Below are 18921 nucleotides of genomic sequence, written 5' to 3' on the forward strand. Positions count from 1 at the left end.
AGTCAGTTCTCTCCTTCCACCATTTGGGGCAGAGGGATAAAACTCAGGCTGTCTGTGTTGTTACCAGAATGCTGAGCTAGTTTGCTGGCCCATGGTTTATATCAAGAACCAGCCAGCTCTGATTTTTTTTTTAAACCGTTTACTTACAAACTTTAATTCAGCAAAGGTCTGTGCAGGGGGTGGGGGTGGGGTGAGGGGGGGAGATACGCCCACTGGAGTGGGTTTGGGTTATCATGTTTGGGGAGGGAAGCTGGTGGTGGTTCAGCTGGCCAAGGGCAGAGCCCCTAGGTCCCCTCAAATGGGCAGAGAGGAGGTCTGCTCCAGTGATCCACCCTGGGGATGGTAATGACCTGGGTTTGAGGGAACATGGTAGAGGCCCAGTGGCCTGGGTACAATGGTCACCTTTCACAGACAGCAGGGGAGACTGTTGAAGCCAGCAGAAAATACTGGTCTCTGCATCCAGGCTTTGGGCAAAAGGGGTCGTTTGCCAAGATCAAGGCTTTAGCCTTCTGTCCACAGGGCAGACACCTGGAGAAAGGATGAACCCTAGGCCAGAGCTCTTTGGTCCTGAGCCGAGCTTTTGGAGCTCCGCATCTGAGAGGCTCTGACCCAGTAGGACCTGTGGCCCAACTTTAAGGCATCAGAAGGCAAGGATACTGGGGCAGGGGCTGGAGATCTTGGGGCTTAGGGTACTGGCCAGAATAGGCAGGCAGGGGCATGAGACAGCTATACCTGCAGCAGATGACTGGGAAGAGAATAGGGTTAAGCTGTTGGAACCTGCACGTGTGGAACACAGCCTGGGCAGGCCAGACCCTGAAAGAATCAATTTGGGGCTTTTCTGAAGGGATGGGGGAGTAGAGGTGATCATCATCCTGGTTGTTTTAAAAAATAATAAAAATTAGAAAAGGAAATCAAAGTCAATTGTCGAAGTTTAAAAACGGGGACTGTCTCTGATCCTTACAGGTCAGAGACACCTCCAAAGGCACTCAAGAGGCCAGAACACAGGAGTGACGAGGCAGGAGAGGAGGCCTGGAGCTAGGGAGGGAAAGAGAGCAGGCCAGGCCCCTCTCTCTTAAGGCTGCAGGGTTTGGCTCCAGGAGCAAGCCCACAGGTAATGGTGTGGCCCCAGATACCCCACATTCCTTGAGCTCCAGCTGGTTGGTCAGCAAAGTCTTTTGCAGAGATTTCTCTATTACCCAAAGAAAGGACATAAAAAAAAAATAATAAAAATAAAATCCCAGAAAACACAAATACCAGAAAAAACCCAAAAGCAACTTGGTGCAGGCCCTTGGAGTATCTCTGGTGTCGACCCCTTAGAAAATCCTCTTCCGCTTCAGGTAGGAGTCCGCGTAGTGGCCGCCGAGGCCCTGGGAGTGCTGGCCCACGTAGCTGCCCTCTGGGCTGGGCTCAGGTGAGGGCAGCAGGTGGGAAAAACTGCGTTTCTGGCCACCCAGTGGGGTCTGGAGACAGACAGCAAGGGGGGCCAGGTCAGTGGCCTCCTAGAGCCAGGGCTACCCAGCCCTGTGCCTCCCCTCCTCCTGCCCGTACCTTCAGCAGGTGACTGTGACCATTGGGCCCAGGGCCCAGGCCCAGGAGCCCTTCACTGGAGCCCACTGGGGACGAACCAACAGCCTGGGGAGTCAAAGAGGTGGGGCAGGTCACCCTGCGGCCACCTAACCTGCAACTCAGAACTATGAGTGGTAATCCAGCCTGGTGGTAATCCAGCTGTCTCTCATCTGTCATCTGGGGCTAAGACCACCCACACCTTAGGCCAACTTGAGATGAGGGGAAGCTCAACAGTGGGAACCAGAGGGGCCAAAGCCACTGCAGCATGAGCTGTGGCCGAGACCCCTTGGATGACAAGGCTACAGAGACATACAGACAACACAGCCTGGCATCCCAATGGTCCTAGAGACCACAGTCCCTTGTAGGGCAGACTCACCTTGTTCAGGTGGCTCTGCTTGAGGCCAGCCTGTAGGCCACTGGTGAAGTAGGAGGTGGGTGAGCCAGAGTAAAAATGAGAGAGGGGTCCCCCACTGCCTCCACCACTTCGGGGCTCATTGAAGCTGCTAGGTGGGGGGGACATCTGCAGAAAAAGGTTCAGCTGAGTGAGGAAAACCATGGCAGGAACCCTTGCCCACCATGACTCAGATTGTCCATGTTTATTTTCTGGGGACCTCTGGGACCGACAGCCACTGTAGCAAATTCAGACTGAACCACAAGAGGATAAGCTCTGAGTGGCTCAGGGAGACACCATGCTCTGAGCCAGTGACCTTCACTTCAACAGATGACTGACCACCTGTGTGAGTCATGGGGTGAGCCCCTGCTGAGCCCCCAGGGAACCACTTACTGCCCCATTGAAGGTGATGAGTAAATGCTTGCACCTCGAAGTTTGAGTTGACAACCTAGGAAGACTGCCACCAGTTTGTGGAGTTCAGTTACAAAGGGAAAGCACTTCTGATTATACAGCTAGTGCTGACTGCTATATCCACTTTATTACATAGCCAATACTATATGCTGCAGAACACACAGGGTATCCAGGCTCTTACCTTGTGTCGGCTGGGGCCATGAGCCCCTAAGGTTGGTTCCCGAGGGTGGGAGAAGAGTCGTCTAGGTCCCACATCCTAAATTAAAGGGGTAGAAACATGGGAGAAGGGGGTTGGTGTATGCCAACTTTATCCTGGGCCAGTTCTACACCAGTTAACACTAGGGATTCATGACCCATACTTGGGCCTGCAGGAGCTTCATGGGATGGCCCAGTCGAAGCCAGAGCAGACGTGTGCTCTGTCCAAGGGTCAGGTATGCCTGGACCCCAGGGATGGATGCTGTGGAGTGACTGTGTATTGTGATCAAAATGGGAAGAGATGGACAGACAGGACGCTAAGCCCTTTCTCAAGGGAGAAGGCATGTCTTGGGAGTTGGGCAAAGCACCTTCCCAGCTAGGATGCATGAAGCCCTGGTATCTGTCCCAGCACTGTATGTGTGATATAGTGTGACCTGCCCCACCTCTTTGACTCCCCAGCCTGTTGGTTCCTCCCCAATGGGCTCCAGTGTGGGTATGATGGAGAAATCCTGAGATCTCAGCACTCAGGTGGTAGAGACAGGTTAAGACTTTCAGAGTCATCTCTGCTACATAGTGTAATAGCCTGGGCTACGTGAGTTCTTCTCAAAAAAAAAAACAAAAAAAAACTCCAAAACCAAATAAAAAGCTAGCAGGGACTAAAATCTGAGACAAAGATGGACAGGAGACTCAGGGAAAGAAAGGGTATCAGCCACAAGCTCCTGACTACCCACTTGACACTAGAGAAAATACAGCCACCTTTATTAGAAGTCCCCGGACTCAAGAGTGTTTCTGACTCCTTGGCTGCCCTGGATTTCGGAATACTCCATGGAGAGACATGGGGGCAGAGAGGTTGTCTAAGTTCAATGAGAAACACACTACATACTGAATGACACTTTTGTGCCTCTGTGTACCATGATGCCACTGAGGGGACAACTTGGGGAAGCAGGTCCCTCTACTGTGTGGGACCAGGAATAGTTTAGGTTTCCGGACATGAAGACAAGCACCGCTGGCAGTTGGGGGAGCTCACCAGCCCACACCTTTATTTTAATTTTCTTTTGCTTTTGAGGGTCTCATGTAGCCTGGGCCAGTTTTGAACTTCTGATCCTCCCGGTTCCACTTTGCTGGCACAACACCTAGCTGACAGTGTGAGCTGTGACTCACAAAGGTCAGATGTAATATGTCCCACCTGCAGTCATACAGGGTCTCTAAGAATTTTGGAATTCAAGCTTGGATGAAGCTCAGGCTGGAACACCTGCCCCTTTCATGAATGTGTGTGCATGTGTGTGTGAGACTGCATGTATGTGTGTGCATGTGTGTGAGACTCTATGTATGGATGTGTGTGCATGTGTGTGAGACTATGTATGTATGTATGTTTGTGTGTGCATGTGTGTGTGACTATGTACTGATGTGTGTGCATGTGTGTGGGAGACTGTATGTATGTGTGTGAGACTGTGTATGTTTTAGAATGTGTGTGTGTGTACAGAAGCAAGAGGCATTGGGTCCTGTTGCTCAGGAGCTGTCCACATATTTTCTATAGTTTTTGGCCAGTGTATTCATGTGTGTGCAGATGTATGGAAGTATGGAAGACAAAGATGACCTCAGGATCTTTCTCCACTGTATCCATTGGAGCACTTAGAGCTTGCCGGTCCCACTAGTCTAGCTCATCAGCTCCCTGCAGAGATGCCATTCCCACCTGCTGCTCCCTAGGATTACAGGTAACTTGCCACACCTGCCCAGCTTCTACAGGCTCTGAGGATCCATATGCTGATCCATAGGATTGTTGCAATCCTGTCCACCTTTTTCGGGACAAAGTCTCACTATACAGCTGTGGTTTGCCTGGAACTTGCTCTATAAACCAGGCTGGCCTCAAACTACACAGCTATCTTCCTGCCTTGTCATCAAACCCAGTTGAAATAGGATGTCTCCCCTGGCCTAGAGTTTACCTACTAGACTAGATGCCTTCCTGTTTGGGCCACTTCAGAACTGGGGTTACAAGCACTACAGCCCTACCTCTTTTATAATATGTGGATTCTGAGATGAGACTTAGGCCCTCATGCCTGTGACTGAGTGATCTCATCGGATACCTTTCTTTCACATTTTGGATATTTGGACCAAGAAAGCTCACACTGCATAGTCTGCAGATGAACCTGCTCTACAGGTGCAAAGGGCCACCCTTAAGAGAGGCAGAATACAGGGCAGCCCAGTACTCACTGTGGGGTAATCAAAGCCATAGCTGTCAGACAGCCCTGGCTCAGGGGGCAGGCGGTTGCTGGCGATGGGGCTGAGCAGGCGGGACTTCATTTGGAAGGCTTTGTTGCCATTGTTGCTACCACTGCCTCCACCAGGAACTGCAGGGCTAGGCAAGGGGGGCTCAGCTGGGCGGCGGCCTCTCCCAGAGCCTCCCCAGCCCCGGGTCTCCTTGCCTGCCAGGTTACTGGATGGAAGCAGGCTGTGTAGATTCAGGTAGGGGTTGAGGGGGATGCGGTAGTCCTTTGGGGGCTCCCCCAGCAGTGAGACCTGTAACAGGAGGGCTGGTTTTGCTAGGGACCTGGGTAGAGGAGACCTCAAAAGTAGGGGAGGCTGGAAGTAGGGTAGCACCTTACCCCAGGGGGCGTTGGCAGGGGCCCACTGTCCTTCGGGAGGCCTCTATGGTTGGAGCCTCGGAGCCCCACAGGGGCTGGGGGTGGAGTGAGCTGGGATGCTGGGGGACCCAGACCCATGGGCTCCCGGTCACCCCCAGAGGGACCCAGCAATGGTGGTAGTAAGGGTTGTGGCTTCCCTCGGCGGGGCGGCAGTTCCGGGGCTAGGCCCCCCCCTAAAGAGAAAAAGAAGGTGTCAGCTAAGGGCCCAGCCCTGACGGGCCACTCTACCCATGGTCCTGAAACAGGCAAGAACCCTGTGCCTCAGAGGTAGATGCAGGGTCTCTTTGAGTGCCAGCATTCAAAGACACTGCCAGCTGCCCCACAAGGTGAGCACCAAAGCAACAGACAGAACAGCCAGGCAGAGCAGGCAACCTGCCCAAGGCCACAGGGGAGGGGAACAGTATGTCTAGAGAGGTGGAGTGGCAGGGTCTGACTTTACCTGCAGACAGCTCCCCAAGGAGGGAGTTGGAAGGTTGGGCCCCGGCCTGGAGGGTACCCAGAGGTGAGTCGCCCAGGATCCCAGGCTTCTAGAACAGAGCACAGTCAGCTGAGGGTGGGGACAATATGGCCTGGGAAGCAGACACGGGACACCCAGAGTCCTGGCAGTCACAATGCCCAGTATCACCAACTCAAAACTTACTCACAGGCAGACACACATAGGGAGCCCTCCAGCACCTGTGACCCCACCCCCACCCATCACCTACTCATGTGGCCTACAGGCTCTGCGTATATACCAGGCCCTGACCTATATGCACTGGAGATATACTGAGCATGTCAGGGCTGTCACTCCAAAAAATCCACCACTGTCACACATACCCAATGACAGTCCTTAGCATCCAGCCCCCTTGCTCATCACAGAACATTGCTGACCAAGGGTAACTACACCACAGCTGTGTAAGTAAGGCTGGGCTTCCCTAGTTAGTCACTTCAGGTATAGGTAGGCATGCCCTGGCCACCAGGCCCAGGATCTCTCCAGAGCAGAGGGAAATGTAACTTCTCATACAGGGGTGGGCTAGAAAAGGAGCCCGGTGGGGCTGCCCCCAATATGAGGCTGTTACCTTCTGACTCTGGCTCTGGTTCTGGCTCTGGCTCTGCAGGGCTAGCTGCAGCAGTGCAGTGGACAGGGCAGGCCCACTGAGCAGTGGCATAGCAGGGGGCGCACCCAGGAGACCTGAAAGGAAACACGATGCTCTGTGATAAGTCACCACCCAGCACAACTGCAGGTTCTCAGCATGACAGATGGTGGAAAGGTCCAGGCAGGGAAGGGTGGGTCTTGCCTGTGGGAAGCTCTGCATGACACCCCTGCCACCATGCATGGCCTATCTTACCCTGCTTGCCACTGGCTCCCCCATGAAGCAGAGGGTTGAGGAGCAGCTGGAGGGATGCAGATGGGCCCAGGTTGTTCAATAGCTGCAGAAGATTTGGCTCAGGCAGGAGTCCCTTGCCTCGATTGAGAGCCTGAGGAAGAGGCCAGAGGGTGGCTCAGATCAAAGCCCACAGAAGGGAGACAATGGTGTTCAAGGAGTGCTCTACTCACCGTGGCCTGGGCAGCAATGAGTGCTGCTAGCATGCTGCGGCCAGGGGGACCTGGGGCACAGAAAGACACACGTAGGTGGCTGTCACCCAGGGCCTGGCCATCTGCCCGTTCTTGTGCTGCCTCTGCCATCTCTGCTGTCTCGTACTCCAGCACCGCGAAGCCCTTTAGCTGCCCATCCTGGCCACATGCCAGCTGTGAGAGATTTACTTATGAGCACCAGGTAAGTAACCACAGAGACCAGACGCTGACCCCAAACACATAATGAACCCTGGGGAGAGTTGACTCCTTGCCACTCGTCCATTAACTGGCCACTAAATCTGTGCAATGGCTAACAGAGGCCCTAGGTTAGTTTGCACAAGGCCACATGGCTAGCCAGAGGGCAGAGAAAGGACACATCGCACCCATAGCTATTATATTACTTGTGCTAACACACTGGGAACAAACTCTGACAGGGACTACCAGGAACATCAGGAGGTAAGAGATGGCTGCAGAGTCTGCCCTGAACACATGTCTTGGGCCACAGATACTGTGTGGCAAGGGGCTGACGTGGGAGGGCGCACCCAGGCCTGCCAGGAACTACAGGCTGGTTATTCAAGGCTGCTATTACTATGTGAATGTGGAAGTCATGGTGCCAGTGAAGACACAGAGAGACTAAAGTCACAGCAAGAGCTATTTTATTTCACCAGCCTCCTCCACAGGAGCCCAGTGGTTTGTTGAGCCTAAAACCTTCATCTAGAAGTTCAGACCAGGTATGTTCCAGGAGTGAAAATGGATGGAAGCTAGATTAGTCCAATGCTACCCATGTTGTATTTAAATTTTTTTATTAAAACAAGATCTCACTGTGTTGCCCTGGCTAACCTGGAACTGATAGATCAGCATGGCCTTGAACTCAAAGAAATCTGTCGGCCTCTGCCGGCTATGTGCTAGATTAAAGGCATATGCCATCACACCCAGGCCTCAGAGAAAAAAAGTTGGTATATTTGAGAGGGTGTGTTTTCTGTTCAGTCTTCATTTCTTTGAGGCAGGCTCTCTCCCTAAACTAGGGGCTCACATTTTTCTGGACAAGGCTAGAAATCAGCAAGGGATCTTCCCACCCCCACCTTCAGTGCTGGGATAGATAGATAGACAGACAGACAGACAGAGAGACAGACACTGTCTCTAAAGAGGAAGGAAAGAAGGGAGGGAGGGAGGGAGACAAGGAGGAAGGGAAGGAGGGAGGAAGAAAAGCTAGATATATTGGCATACCCCTATAACCACAGCAGTTAGCTGTAGGCCCAGGAAAACAGTGGCCAAGTATGTTTCCATAGCAACTCTTCTGCATAAGAGCCCAGGCCAGTGGACCCCTCTGAGCAGTTTTCTTTCTTTAAAGACACGGGAAACTATGCAGCACCGGCTGAGCTGGACTCAGAGAGCTTCTGCTTCTATCTCTGCAGTGCTGGCATTTAAAGGCATGCATCTCAGCCAGGCACAATGACACACGTGAAGTGGGTTTGGCCAAACACTGCTTGTGTTATAATGTTAATTTTGGTCCCAAAAACTGCTTAATGAATGACTACTTATAAGACACTGAGGGACCCAGCCCCCATTTGGTTTAACTGGTAAATAAAGATGCCAGCAGCCAATGGCTAAACAGGACAGGGGCAGGACTTATCCCCAGGCTTGGGAGAGGTGGGAAGAAAGGAAGAGGCAGGATCGCCATGAGAGGGGAGTAGGATGACCAGCCATGTAAGAATTCTGGTAAGTGGTCCTAACGGCTACTCCCAGATTGTGTCTGGGGTAGCAGAGATGAAATATAGATTTTAAAGGATGTTAACACTGGGAACACCATAGGAGAGTGTTTGCTAGCCTCAGAAAGAATTAGAAGATTCCAGCCTTTGAGCTAGTCAAGGCCTATCAGAATTAACTGCGTGTGCATGCATGAGAGTGTCTTTCATTTGAGAATGCAGAGGGCTCTGGCAGGTGGCTGAAATAGCAACCTGCTGGGAGCCAAAGAAGCTTATCTAGTTCACCACTACAGATGGTGCCCAATGTGGGGCAAGAACTCACGATTAAAAATTAAAGATTCTTGGATAGAATACATGTACACACACAAATGATATATAAGTCTGAGGGGAGAATTTCTCAGCAAGTCAAGCCAAATCACATGGTTCCCACACAAGCTGCAAAACTACCCCAGGCCCTTCTAAAAGGATTCTATCGCCTTAGAGAGCCTTAGCTCAGAGATGCTGGGAGCCCCTGCTATACAAAGACAGGCTGGCTGCTCTGAGAAAGAGTCAGATGATGGACAAAGCCTACTTCCTACAAGCAAATGATCAAAGGATAGGGATAAATAAAGTTTGATTTAATTGTTTTTAAGGAGTCAAGGGAGTATAATGGTAATCGTTTCAATGTTCTTAAATATACATAAAATAAAGAAATCCAAGTCCTTGATCTCAAATGCAGAAAATAACCGCAAGAAGGGAGAATTTAGAGAGATTATATTAAAAAAAAAGTCTATATGGGATTTTTGGGATTGCTTAGTCTGGTATAACAAATGTAGAGCTGAGAAATAGGCTTATTCAATAAGTAGAAGGCAATCTTTTTAAAGTTAAATATATAGGTAAATACTTTTAGGTTTTTGATCTTAAATTATAGATCATAAACAGGAGATAGCTTGACCTATCTCAGATAGTGGAAACCTAGGCCTTGATAATTATACAAAAAGGGGCCATAAGTACCCACAGATATTAATCTCCACAGAAAGGAGGATTTATACATGCATAGATGTATAAAGAATTGAGGCTTTTTATCTTTAAAATTAGGTCTAAACAGGGGTAGGGAGCCTGACCTATCTCAGACAGTAGTCCCCCTACCCCCCCACTCACACTCACTCACTCTCGCCTTTAATTCCAGCACCCAGAAAGCAGAGTCATGTGAGTTCAGGGTCTGCTTGGTCTACAGTGTGTGCTCCCAGACAGTCAGGGCTATATAGCTAGACCCTCTCTTTAAAACAAAACAAAAACAGACCAAAAATACAATAAGTAAAAAGGTATGTATATGCCCTGTGCTTTATTACTTGAAAAAAAAAAGGAAAAGAAAAGAAATTGCATTTTATTTATCTTATGTGCGTTCATGTGTCATGGGCAACTTGAGAGTTGGTTCTTTCTTTCTACCATGTAGGGAGCAGGAATCAAACTGTCATCAGGCTTGGCCTTGTCAACTGAGCTAAGATGACCCAGGGCCTTGCACATGCCAGGCAGGTGTTCCACAGCTTAGGCACACTAGCCTCTCACTGGCAGATTCTAGGAAGGCACTCTAACATGAACACATACTGTGACCATCTCATAAACCCCAGAGACAGATACAAAAGGGTCACCACGTGATTGGGACCACATGAACTCTGAACTGAGAACTGGAGACGCAAACTTTGATCTGTCTTGAGTCCCAAGCCCATGTTCTATTCAGAGCACCAAACCCAACTGTGTCCTGCAGAGGTGGACTCAGAACTGCTCAGTAAGCATCTAAGGACGGGGTGGGATATAGCTCTGGCGTAAAGCACTTGCTGGGCAAGGCCTGTTCCACTCCCAGCATTAGCAAAATAAATACATGGGGACATAAGAATGAAGGAGAAGCCTTTATAATAACCATTCATTAAGGCAGAGAGATGGCTCAGTAGAAAAAGACACAAGCCTCACAAACTCAATTTGATCACCAGTAGCCACATGGTTATAAGAGAAATGACTCCTGAAAATTTTCCTCTCAACACCATACAGGTACCATTGTGTGTATACTTGTATGCACATATACACAGAAGCATACAAATAAATAAGTGTACAAGTTATTTTTTAAGATACTTTAATACTTAGCCTATGTAGACTAAGTCCTGTGGTGTTATGTCTTTAATCCCAGCACTCAAGAGGGAAAGGCAGGTGGATCTCTGAGTTCCAGGCTAGCCATAATTACATATGTCTAGAAAAGAGGTAGAGGAGATGAAATCAGAGTAAGGTGCAGGCAAACAGACTTGCCCACAACACCAAGGAGGGCTGAAATCCATCCAAGCCCAGCTGAATGTCATCATGACTCTGGCCTCTTCCATGCCTGGCTTGGCTACAGATGCTCAAGACACTGTGATGGGAGCTGAGGCTGGGGCTGAGCAGGTAGAGCTGTATACTGCCTAGAATGCAGGAAGCCCTAAGGAATTCCAATCCCCACACCACATAACTCAGCATGGTGAAGCATGATTCAGTACTTGAGAAGTAGAACCTATACAATCTAGAATTCACGCTCATCCTCAGCTACATACCAAGTTCAGGATCAGTATGGGCTATCTCAAAAAACAAAATAACAAACATGAGTCAGGCAAAGTGCCTCCTACCAGTAACCCTGACAACCATGAGGGTAAGGCAAAAAGATGGTGTTTCTAGGCTAGCCTGGGCTACATGATCTAAGTAATGAGTATGTGAGTGATAAGAGGGTGTGAGATGAGCCAAGGAGGATTTGCACTCTGATCTTTGAACCATTCCTACACCTATGCCCTTAACCACCATATCCCAGAGCATCTCCCAAGAGCCCCATTCAGAGCTGACAGCTGCTTCAAATGACCCAAGACCTACCTGACAGAAGGTGGGGGTATAGACCACTGACAGAGCCCGGCGCAGGGCATCCACATCGCTGAAGCCAGGTGGCAGGTGGTCCACACAGAGGCACCGAGAATGCAACAATGCAGGGGTCAGCTGCCCAGCATCTGTCCAGTGCACGTACAGTGTGCGTGGGCCCAGTGGCTTGCCCAGCAAGTCAGACTTGGCCCTGGCTGCTGAGTCTTTCTTCATGTACTCTGCAAAGCCATATCCTTTAGAGTGGCCAGTGCGCTCACTGTACACTAGGAAGCAGCGCTCCAGGCTGCCAAAGGGCCGCACCAGCTCTTCAAATTGTGCCTGTGTCAGACTAGGTGGTAGGTTGGCCACGCACAGCAGAGCATCGGTAGGCTGCAACTGAACTGACAGCTCCCGCTCTCGAAGGCGGCTCTGGTGGAAGGTGTTGATGGCAGCTTCAGCCTGCTCCCCATTCAGCAGAGTCACAAAAGCTGTAGGGTAGGAGAGAAGCTGGGGTCAGAGTGCCCTGTCTTTCTACCCTGGGCCCTCTAAACCAGGTGTGAACAGAACATCAACTACTACTGGAAAACACAGTCCAGTCAGCTGGAGCCTTGCATTTCCACCAGTCCCTCTGACATCTCTCCATAACACATATGTGCCTGGTACCTGTGCAGACCAGAAGATGGTTTTAGAGTCCCTGGAACTGGAGTTATAGGTGGTTGTGAACCATGATGTGGGTGCTGGGCATCGAACCTGGGTTCTCTGGAAGATCAGCCGGTGCTCTCGGTCACTGAACCAACTTGAGCTCCAACCCCAAACTCTTTTATTTTTAAAAAGATTTATTGGTGTATTTCATGTATATTGGTACTTTATCTGCACACCAGAATACAGCCACAGACAGGCATGAGCTGCCATGTGGGTGCCTGGGAATTGAACTCAGAACTGTTGGATAGGAGTGAGTACTCATAACCATTTCTGCAGCCCCCAAGCCCCAAACTCTTAATGGTTCTGGCTTCTTAAAGGTCAAATGGGAGTAGGTTAGCCCTCTCACCCACCATCTTTGGTGGAGAATCAACAGAACCAGATCAGTACCCAAGAGCCAGGCTGTGGCTGTGATCCCAACATCTGCAACATGGTCCAGGAGAACAGAGTTCAAAGTCAGCCTGGGCTATAAAAACCCAAGGGCTGGGATGAGAATAGCTCAGTTGGTAGAGTGTTTGCCTAGCACGTATGAGGCCTTGGGTTCTATCTTGTGGAATGGCAGCACACGCCTGTCACTTCAGCACAAGACTAAACCAAGGTTATCAGAAAATCAAGGTCATCTTTGGGTACATAGTGACTTACACTGTCTCAAAAAACACAAATGAGACCTGAGGCTGGAATTAAAAGTGTTCATCTTTAGCACCACAAAATTAAAAAACAAAACAAAGATAAGGACTAAGGATGTACTTAGGCAGTAGAGCACTTTCCTAGCATTCAAGAAGTCCTAAATGAAATCTCTAGTAAACCACACATGCACATGTGCGCTCACACACACACACACACACACACACACAAGAATACAACAAATACTCAGTAGTTGGTCTCCAGAGCCGTGTTCTGCCCCTCTGGTCTCCTCACTCACAACCCATCTCACAGCCACAGGAGCCTTGTTCAGAGACCCTCCTGAGGCGGCCCAGCTTGCGTGCTCCCAGCTCCCCTAACACTCAGCACTGCTTTCTGGTGCCTGCCAGGCTTGTCCTGCCTGAGCTTTGTCCACTTACCTGACTGCCCTACCCAACCTAAGCCAGTTCCTCTCTTAGATCCTGGCTCTGTACCCCTGTGCCCCTACTGCTTTTGATCCCATAACCTCATTTTGCCTTCTTCCTTTTTGAAGGTCCCATGTACTTCAGCCTGTCCTCAAGTGTATTATGTAGCCAAGGGTAGCCTGATCTTCTGATGCTCTACCTCCAACGTTAGAGCACAACTTTCAAAACAGCTTTACCCACTGGGCCATCTCCCTTGCTCCCAGGATGGTATTTGCTTGCTTGCTTTCTGCTTCCTTTTTGTTTGTTTGTTTGTTTCCTGGCTGACCTGGGCTAGATTTATAGGTCAGACTGGCCTCAAATTCAGAGATCAAGCTATCTCTGCCGTCCAAGTGTGAGGATTAAAGCTGTGTGCCACCACACCCTACCATGTTATTTTCTAAAGGGACTTAAATATCCTTGGCTTTTGGTGTGCTCCAAGCCCTGTGGCGGGAGGCCTGCACCAGGTCTGCTTGCTTTGTTGATCCCTAGACTCTTTTTCTTGCATGTGTATGGGTATGGTAAACAGGTGTGCATGCATGTTTACAGTGAGTGTACGCACAGGTAGAGGTAGAGGTCGTCTCTTATTTAATGCTTGCTAATTTGGCTAATCTACCTACCCAGCTTGTTCAGGAGACTGGCTCCACCTCCCACACACTTCTATTACAAGTGGGTCATCAGGCCAGCCCACCCAGCATTCCTGTAGCTGCTGGGGTTCCAACTGCAGTCCTCATGCGTATCTGACAAATGCTGAGCCATCTCCCCAGCCTTCAGCAGCTGTGCTCTAAGCAGTCTGTGTCAGGCACACTCAGTCTGCATCCACTGCTGTTACTCATATACAATCCCATAGAGTAAACACAGACCAAGATTCCAACCTGTGACCATGCCTCCAATGGCCAGCATCTTAACCACTGCCTGGCCTGTCAGGTAGGTGTTAGAAGGGGCACATTCCTCTCCACATTAAGTTGTCAGAAGGTGCTCCATGGTCTAAACACCTGGCACAATGCAGGAAAGCATAGACATTCACTGATGGCCTCACAGAGGAAGCAACGCTGTCAAGTCTTACCCCAAGGGCATAGGGCTGACCACTCCATACAGGGGCGCCTCAGCCTATGACAGAGTAGGGTGCCCAGTGGGCCTGGGTTAGGAAGAGACAAGTAAGAGCAGTGGGGAGCTGAGCACACTGATACATGGATTACAAGCCTTGCACTTTGCAAGTGGAGGCAGGAGGGTGTCTTGATGTTTAAGGCCAATCTCACTTATACAATAAATAAACTCTAATCTGGGCTATATGAGACTCTGCTTTAAGTAAAACCTAAAGTCCAAAACCAAAAATGGGCTGGAGAGAGAGCTCAGCACTTAAAGAGCACTTGCTGCTTTTGCAAGGATGGGGTTTGGTTCCCAGCACCAACATGGCAGCTTTTAACCCTCTTTAACTCTGGTTCCATGAAATCTGGTGCCCTCTGCCAGCCTCAGTGGGCACCAAACAGGCACATGGTGCTCAGGCAAAACACCCATACACATCAAATAAGGAAAACTACAACATAAAAAAGACAAAGGAGTGGTACAAGCTAAAGGAATGCTACAAGCTTTAGGATACTGGCCACACCATGAACCCCAGGACAATCTGGGCTACAGCCTAAATCCATGCCTCAAAGAATGGAAAGAAGAAGGCTGGAAAATGGAGTCTGCTGCCATACCTAAGCCCGAGTTCCAGCCCCAGACTCTCATGAGTATATGCATGCTCTCCTATGCACCCGTCATCACAGCCCTCCTCAAAGTCTAAGATAGGAGAACTGCCCAGAATGTACAGCAAGACAGAACCACGATCCTGCCTCAGCAAGGGGAAACTGACTTTAGAACATTGTCCTCTAACTTCCACACTGGTTGCCTATGCTCACACTCACTCACACACACACACTCACACTAGATAAAGGAACTGACAAGGGTGGGTGGTGCCCGCCTTTAATTCCAGTACTCAAGAAGCAAAAGCAAGTAAGTGGATCTCTAGGAGTTCAAGGCCAACCTGAGCTTCATGTGAGTCCCTGCCTCAAAAAAATTAAGACACGGACAGACAGAAAAAGGATCTGTTTCCTCTGACACAACACAGGACCCACAATTCACAACAGATGCTGAGCCAGGTCCTGTCACCACTGGGGACTGTCATGTCATAATTGCCCTGTCCATCCATGGCCCACAAACCTGTCCCTTTGTATTTGTCCACGAAACAGTACTTGAGTTCGTAGTCGCTCAGGAGGTCATGTACTTCCTGCAGAGACACAAGCAGAAGCCGGGGAGTCACTGGGCAAGCCCGCCTACAGGTGGACCCTCCATATAAGCAGATAAATGAATAGCTGTTTATCCATACAGCTATCTTCTACAATCTATCTTGTGCAGGGCAAGACTGCAGATTACATGCTAGGAACACCAATAACTCAAACTGCACGCCTTCAAGGAGGCTGCCCAACTTGTCTGATTTCCCCCGTGCAAGGTTGAAACACATCCACAGCTAATTATGAAGCCATTTTCTCCAAGAGGAAAACAGCTGAGGCTGTAAGAAGTGAAACACACAAACTATCATGACAACAGGGGGCATGCTACCTGACCAGGGACCCCACTCACTTATCTGACCCTACACTGTATGGGTGCAGGGGCCACCCAAACTCCCTCATGTTGACAGGGCTGCTGTTTTGAATGCTGGCTTCCAGGGCAAGTTGCCTGGCTTCCTTGCACCAAATGACCTGTGTATGAGCCCAAGGAGATAGGGCTGGCAGTTCCAGATATTCACGACACCATGCACACAGGTGTCTATTCCAGGTCTGGTCCTTTCTTGTGCTCCCCAACACCTCTGCACCTTCACTAGCCATGTGCCTATAGAGCAGGGGGTACTAGGGTGAGCCAGTGAGCAGACAATTTAGCAGCAATCAGAAAGGGCCTATCCCACCACCACCGGGCTGGGCAACACAGATACCACTTTCTTGGGTCCAAAGAGCATTGCACACCCTGCTCTACATGGGTTCCCAATAGAAGGGCACTCCCGGCAGACAAGATTAGCCACAGGGAAGTGCCATAGAATACACATCCCAACCCCCCACCGCGGCATGTTCATGTTCATGTCGAAGGGAGACTTCATTTTCCCAAATCAATTCTAGTAGGCATTTGAGGGATGCAGCTCCAACTTCCGGGTCTACCTCTAAAAGGTGTGGATGTATGCTTGATAAGAAAAGCAATGCTCTTAATTCTGAAACTTCCAGATTTGAGCTCCTGTCACCCGAAGGCAGAGGAGGGAAACAACCCTCTGAATATGCATGGGTCAGTTGGAATCTATTTCAATCAATCTATTCACAGTCTCCGGTACATATTTCAGCAGGGCCACAGCTGCCTGCCCCTTCCAACTACCTGCAACCTTCAACCACTTGGCCTCTCCCAAGTCTGATGGTCGCCCCTAGCAACGTCGACCAGCACTTTAAAGTGTTTTTTGTTTTTTTTTTTCTTTTTCCTAACCATGCCCTTTCCACTTCGTTCTTAATGTTTCATGACCCTGGGAGAGGATACGACACTGGGGAAAGCCCCCACTCACAGCAGCGTTGGTACCGCCGGGTTTCCAACCCCCCCCCCCGCGCACGCGCACCGTGGTATTTCCCGCCACGCTCTCACCCCCACCCCCCATACCTGGTTGGTCACGTCCCCCGGGAGGCCTCGGATCAGTATCTTGCGGCGGTTACGGAACTGGCGCTCAGTGTGTTCCAGGCGTTTCCGGATCTCTTCCGGATCGAGCGGCGGCAACTCTTGTTCGGGCGCCCGGCGATCGACGGTCTCGGGAGTTTCCGCTTCGGCCTCCACCTTCGGGCTCAGCGGCGGCCGGTGAGTAACGGACACGTCGGCCGCCATCTTGGGAAACCCGGCGCCTTCTGGGACCAGCGAGCTCAGGGCGGAGCGACATAGAGCGGCAAGGAGGGCGCGTGTAGTGATTGGTTGGCGGAAGCCCCGCCTCTCGCCCGGCCCCTTTCAGCGTATTGGCTGGAACCAGCCCGAGCGTTGCCCCCTTCCCCTGACTCTGGGCCATTGAGTAAAAGGGCGGAGCTGCAGCAAGGAACCGCCTTACAAGGCAGGCCTGAGAATAGGCAGGCGAGAATCCTTAACACCACCTAACACCACCTAAAGGGTTGGTCTGGTGCATACACCTGTAATCTAAGCCCTTGAAAGGGGAAGGCAGATCTTATGATATCATCCTCAGCTACAACGGAAATCAAATTCATGAGGATCCTGTCTCAAAAGAGAAAATGAAACGACAGACAAAAATTAGGTGTACTGATGTACGCATGCAATTCCAGCACTTTAGAAATGGAAGCTGCCAGGCAGTGGTGGCACACGCCTTAAATCCCAGCCCTTAGGAGGCAGAAGTAGGTAGATTTTTGAGTTCGAGGCCAGCCTGGTCTACAGAGTGAGTTCCAGGACAGCCAGGGCTACACAGAGACACCCTGTCTCGAAAAAACCAAAATGGAAGCTGCAGGACCAGAAGTTCAAAGTCATTCAATACTTTACAACTCAAGTTTGAGATAAACCTGATTCAAAAAGGAAAAACAAAATGCAAACAACAGCCGGGCGGTGGTGGTGCACGCCTTTGATCCCAGCACTTGGGAGGCAGAGGCAGGTGGATTTCTGGGTTCGAGGCCAGCCTGGTCCACAAAGTGAGTTCCAGGACAGCCAGGGCTATACAGAGAAACCCTGTCTCGAAAAAAAACAAAACAAAACAAAAAAACCCAAACAACCAAATAACAACAACAACAAATACTGGCATTATTTTCAGCACTCTGAAGGCCTAAGCAGCCTCCTGGTCTACATAGTAAGTCAGGGTTTCAAAAAACAATGAAAAAAAGGACTAACTGTTAAGCATGGCAACCCCTGAGTTTCATTTCCAGCGGACTTGGTAGGGGTAGTAGAGATAGACAGCCCAGGAAGCAAAAGATTAAACAGGAGCTGGGGAAGGAACTGGCAAAAGACACAAGAAAGAAAGAAGGTCAGCAGTTTATAATGACAGACATGGATCTCTCTAGCACCAGAAAACCACTTTCAGGAAGTATATGGGCAAGTGTTAGTGTGTGTGTGTGTGTGTGTGTGTGTGTGTGTGTGTGGTGACAGGGTTTCTCTGTGGCTGTCCTGGAATAACTCACTCTGTAGACTAGGCTGGCCTTGAACTCACAGAGATCCACCTGCCTCTGCCTCCAGAGTGCTGGGATTAAAGGTGTGCACTATCATGCTGAAAGTTTTATTTTAAAGATTTTTTTTTTTTTAATGTGAGTACACTGTCACTCTCTTCAGACACACCAGAAGAGGGCATCGGATCCCATTATAGATGGTTGTGAGCCACCATGTGGTTGCTGGGAATTGAACTCAGGATCTTTGGAAGAGCAGTCAGTGCTCTTAACTGCTGAGCCATCTCTCCAGTCTTTGAAGGTTTTATTGATCTGGAACTTGATACAGCCCAGTCCTCCTCTCAGTCTGGACCTTCGTCTTCCCCTGTCTCAGGACAACTTTCCCTGGGCTGTATCTTTGGACTACAGTGTGCTGAGAGACACAGAGGTACTTCTGTTTCTCAAGTTGTAGCAGTCACTCTGGTTCTACATCCTGAGGGTGTACACTGATGCCACTGCAGTGGTCACCATCCCTAGGGGTATGAACACCCCTATAGTGATGTTGGCCATCCTGGCCTTGATCGGCACAGAGAGACCCAAGTACATATGTGTGCCCTGGGCTCCCGCTGAACTTGCCCCTGTAGACTGTACAGGTTCCTCCGTTACCTTGAATGTCAGTCACTCTGAGC

General features: G+C 50.1%; 1 protein-coding gene across 2 annotated transcripts; it reads right to left on the reverse strand.

The window, feature by feature from the left end:
• Positions 1–122: 122 nt before the first annotated feature.
• Positions 123–17020, reverse strand: Raver1 (ribonucleoprotein, PTB binding 1). Of its 2 annotated transcripts, none has more exons than XM_029481388.2 (13): positions 16770–17020; positions 15300–15366; positions 11335–11804; positions 6743–6934; positions 6534–6663; positions 6264–6376; positions 5645–5729; positions 5167–5378; positions 4775–5080; positions 2550–2624; positions 1943–2086; positions 1549–1632; positions 123–1460 (listed from the first exon to the last, which is right to left on the reverse strand). In XM_029481388.2, the coding sequence occupies exons 1-13, from the start codon at positions 16986–16988 to the stop codon at positions 1314–1316; spliced, it is 2244 nt and encodes a 747-aa protein (XP_029337248.1). In that variant the 5' UTR covers positions 16989–17020; the 3' UTR covers positions 123–1313. The 2 variants fall into 2 exon arrangements, with proteins under 2 accessions (XP_029337248.1, XP_021028935.1); XM_021173276.3 differs by having other exon boundaries at positions 5645–5732.
• Between the last annotated feature and the right edge of the window lie 1901 nt (positions 17021–18921).

Source organism: Mus caroli, unplaced genomic scaffold (genome assembly GCF_978045245.1).
Source record: "Mus caroli unplaced genomic scaffold, Mus_caroli_1 scaffold_11, whole genome shotgun sequence".
NCBI classification, from domain to species: domain Eukaryota; kingdom Metazoa; phylum Chordata; class Mammalia; order Rodentia; family Muridae; genus Mus; species Mus caroli.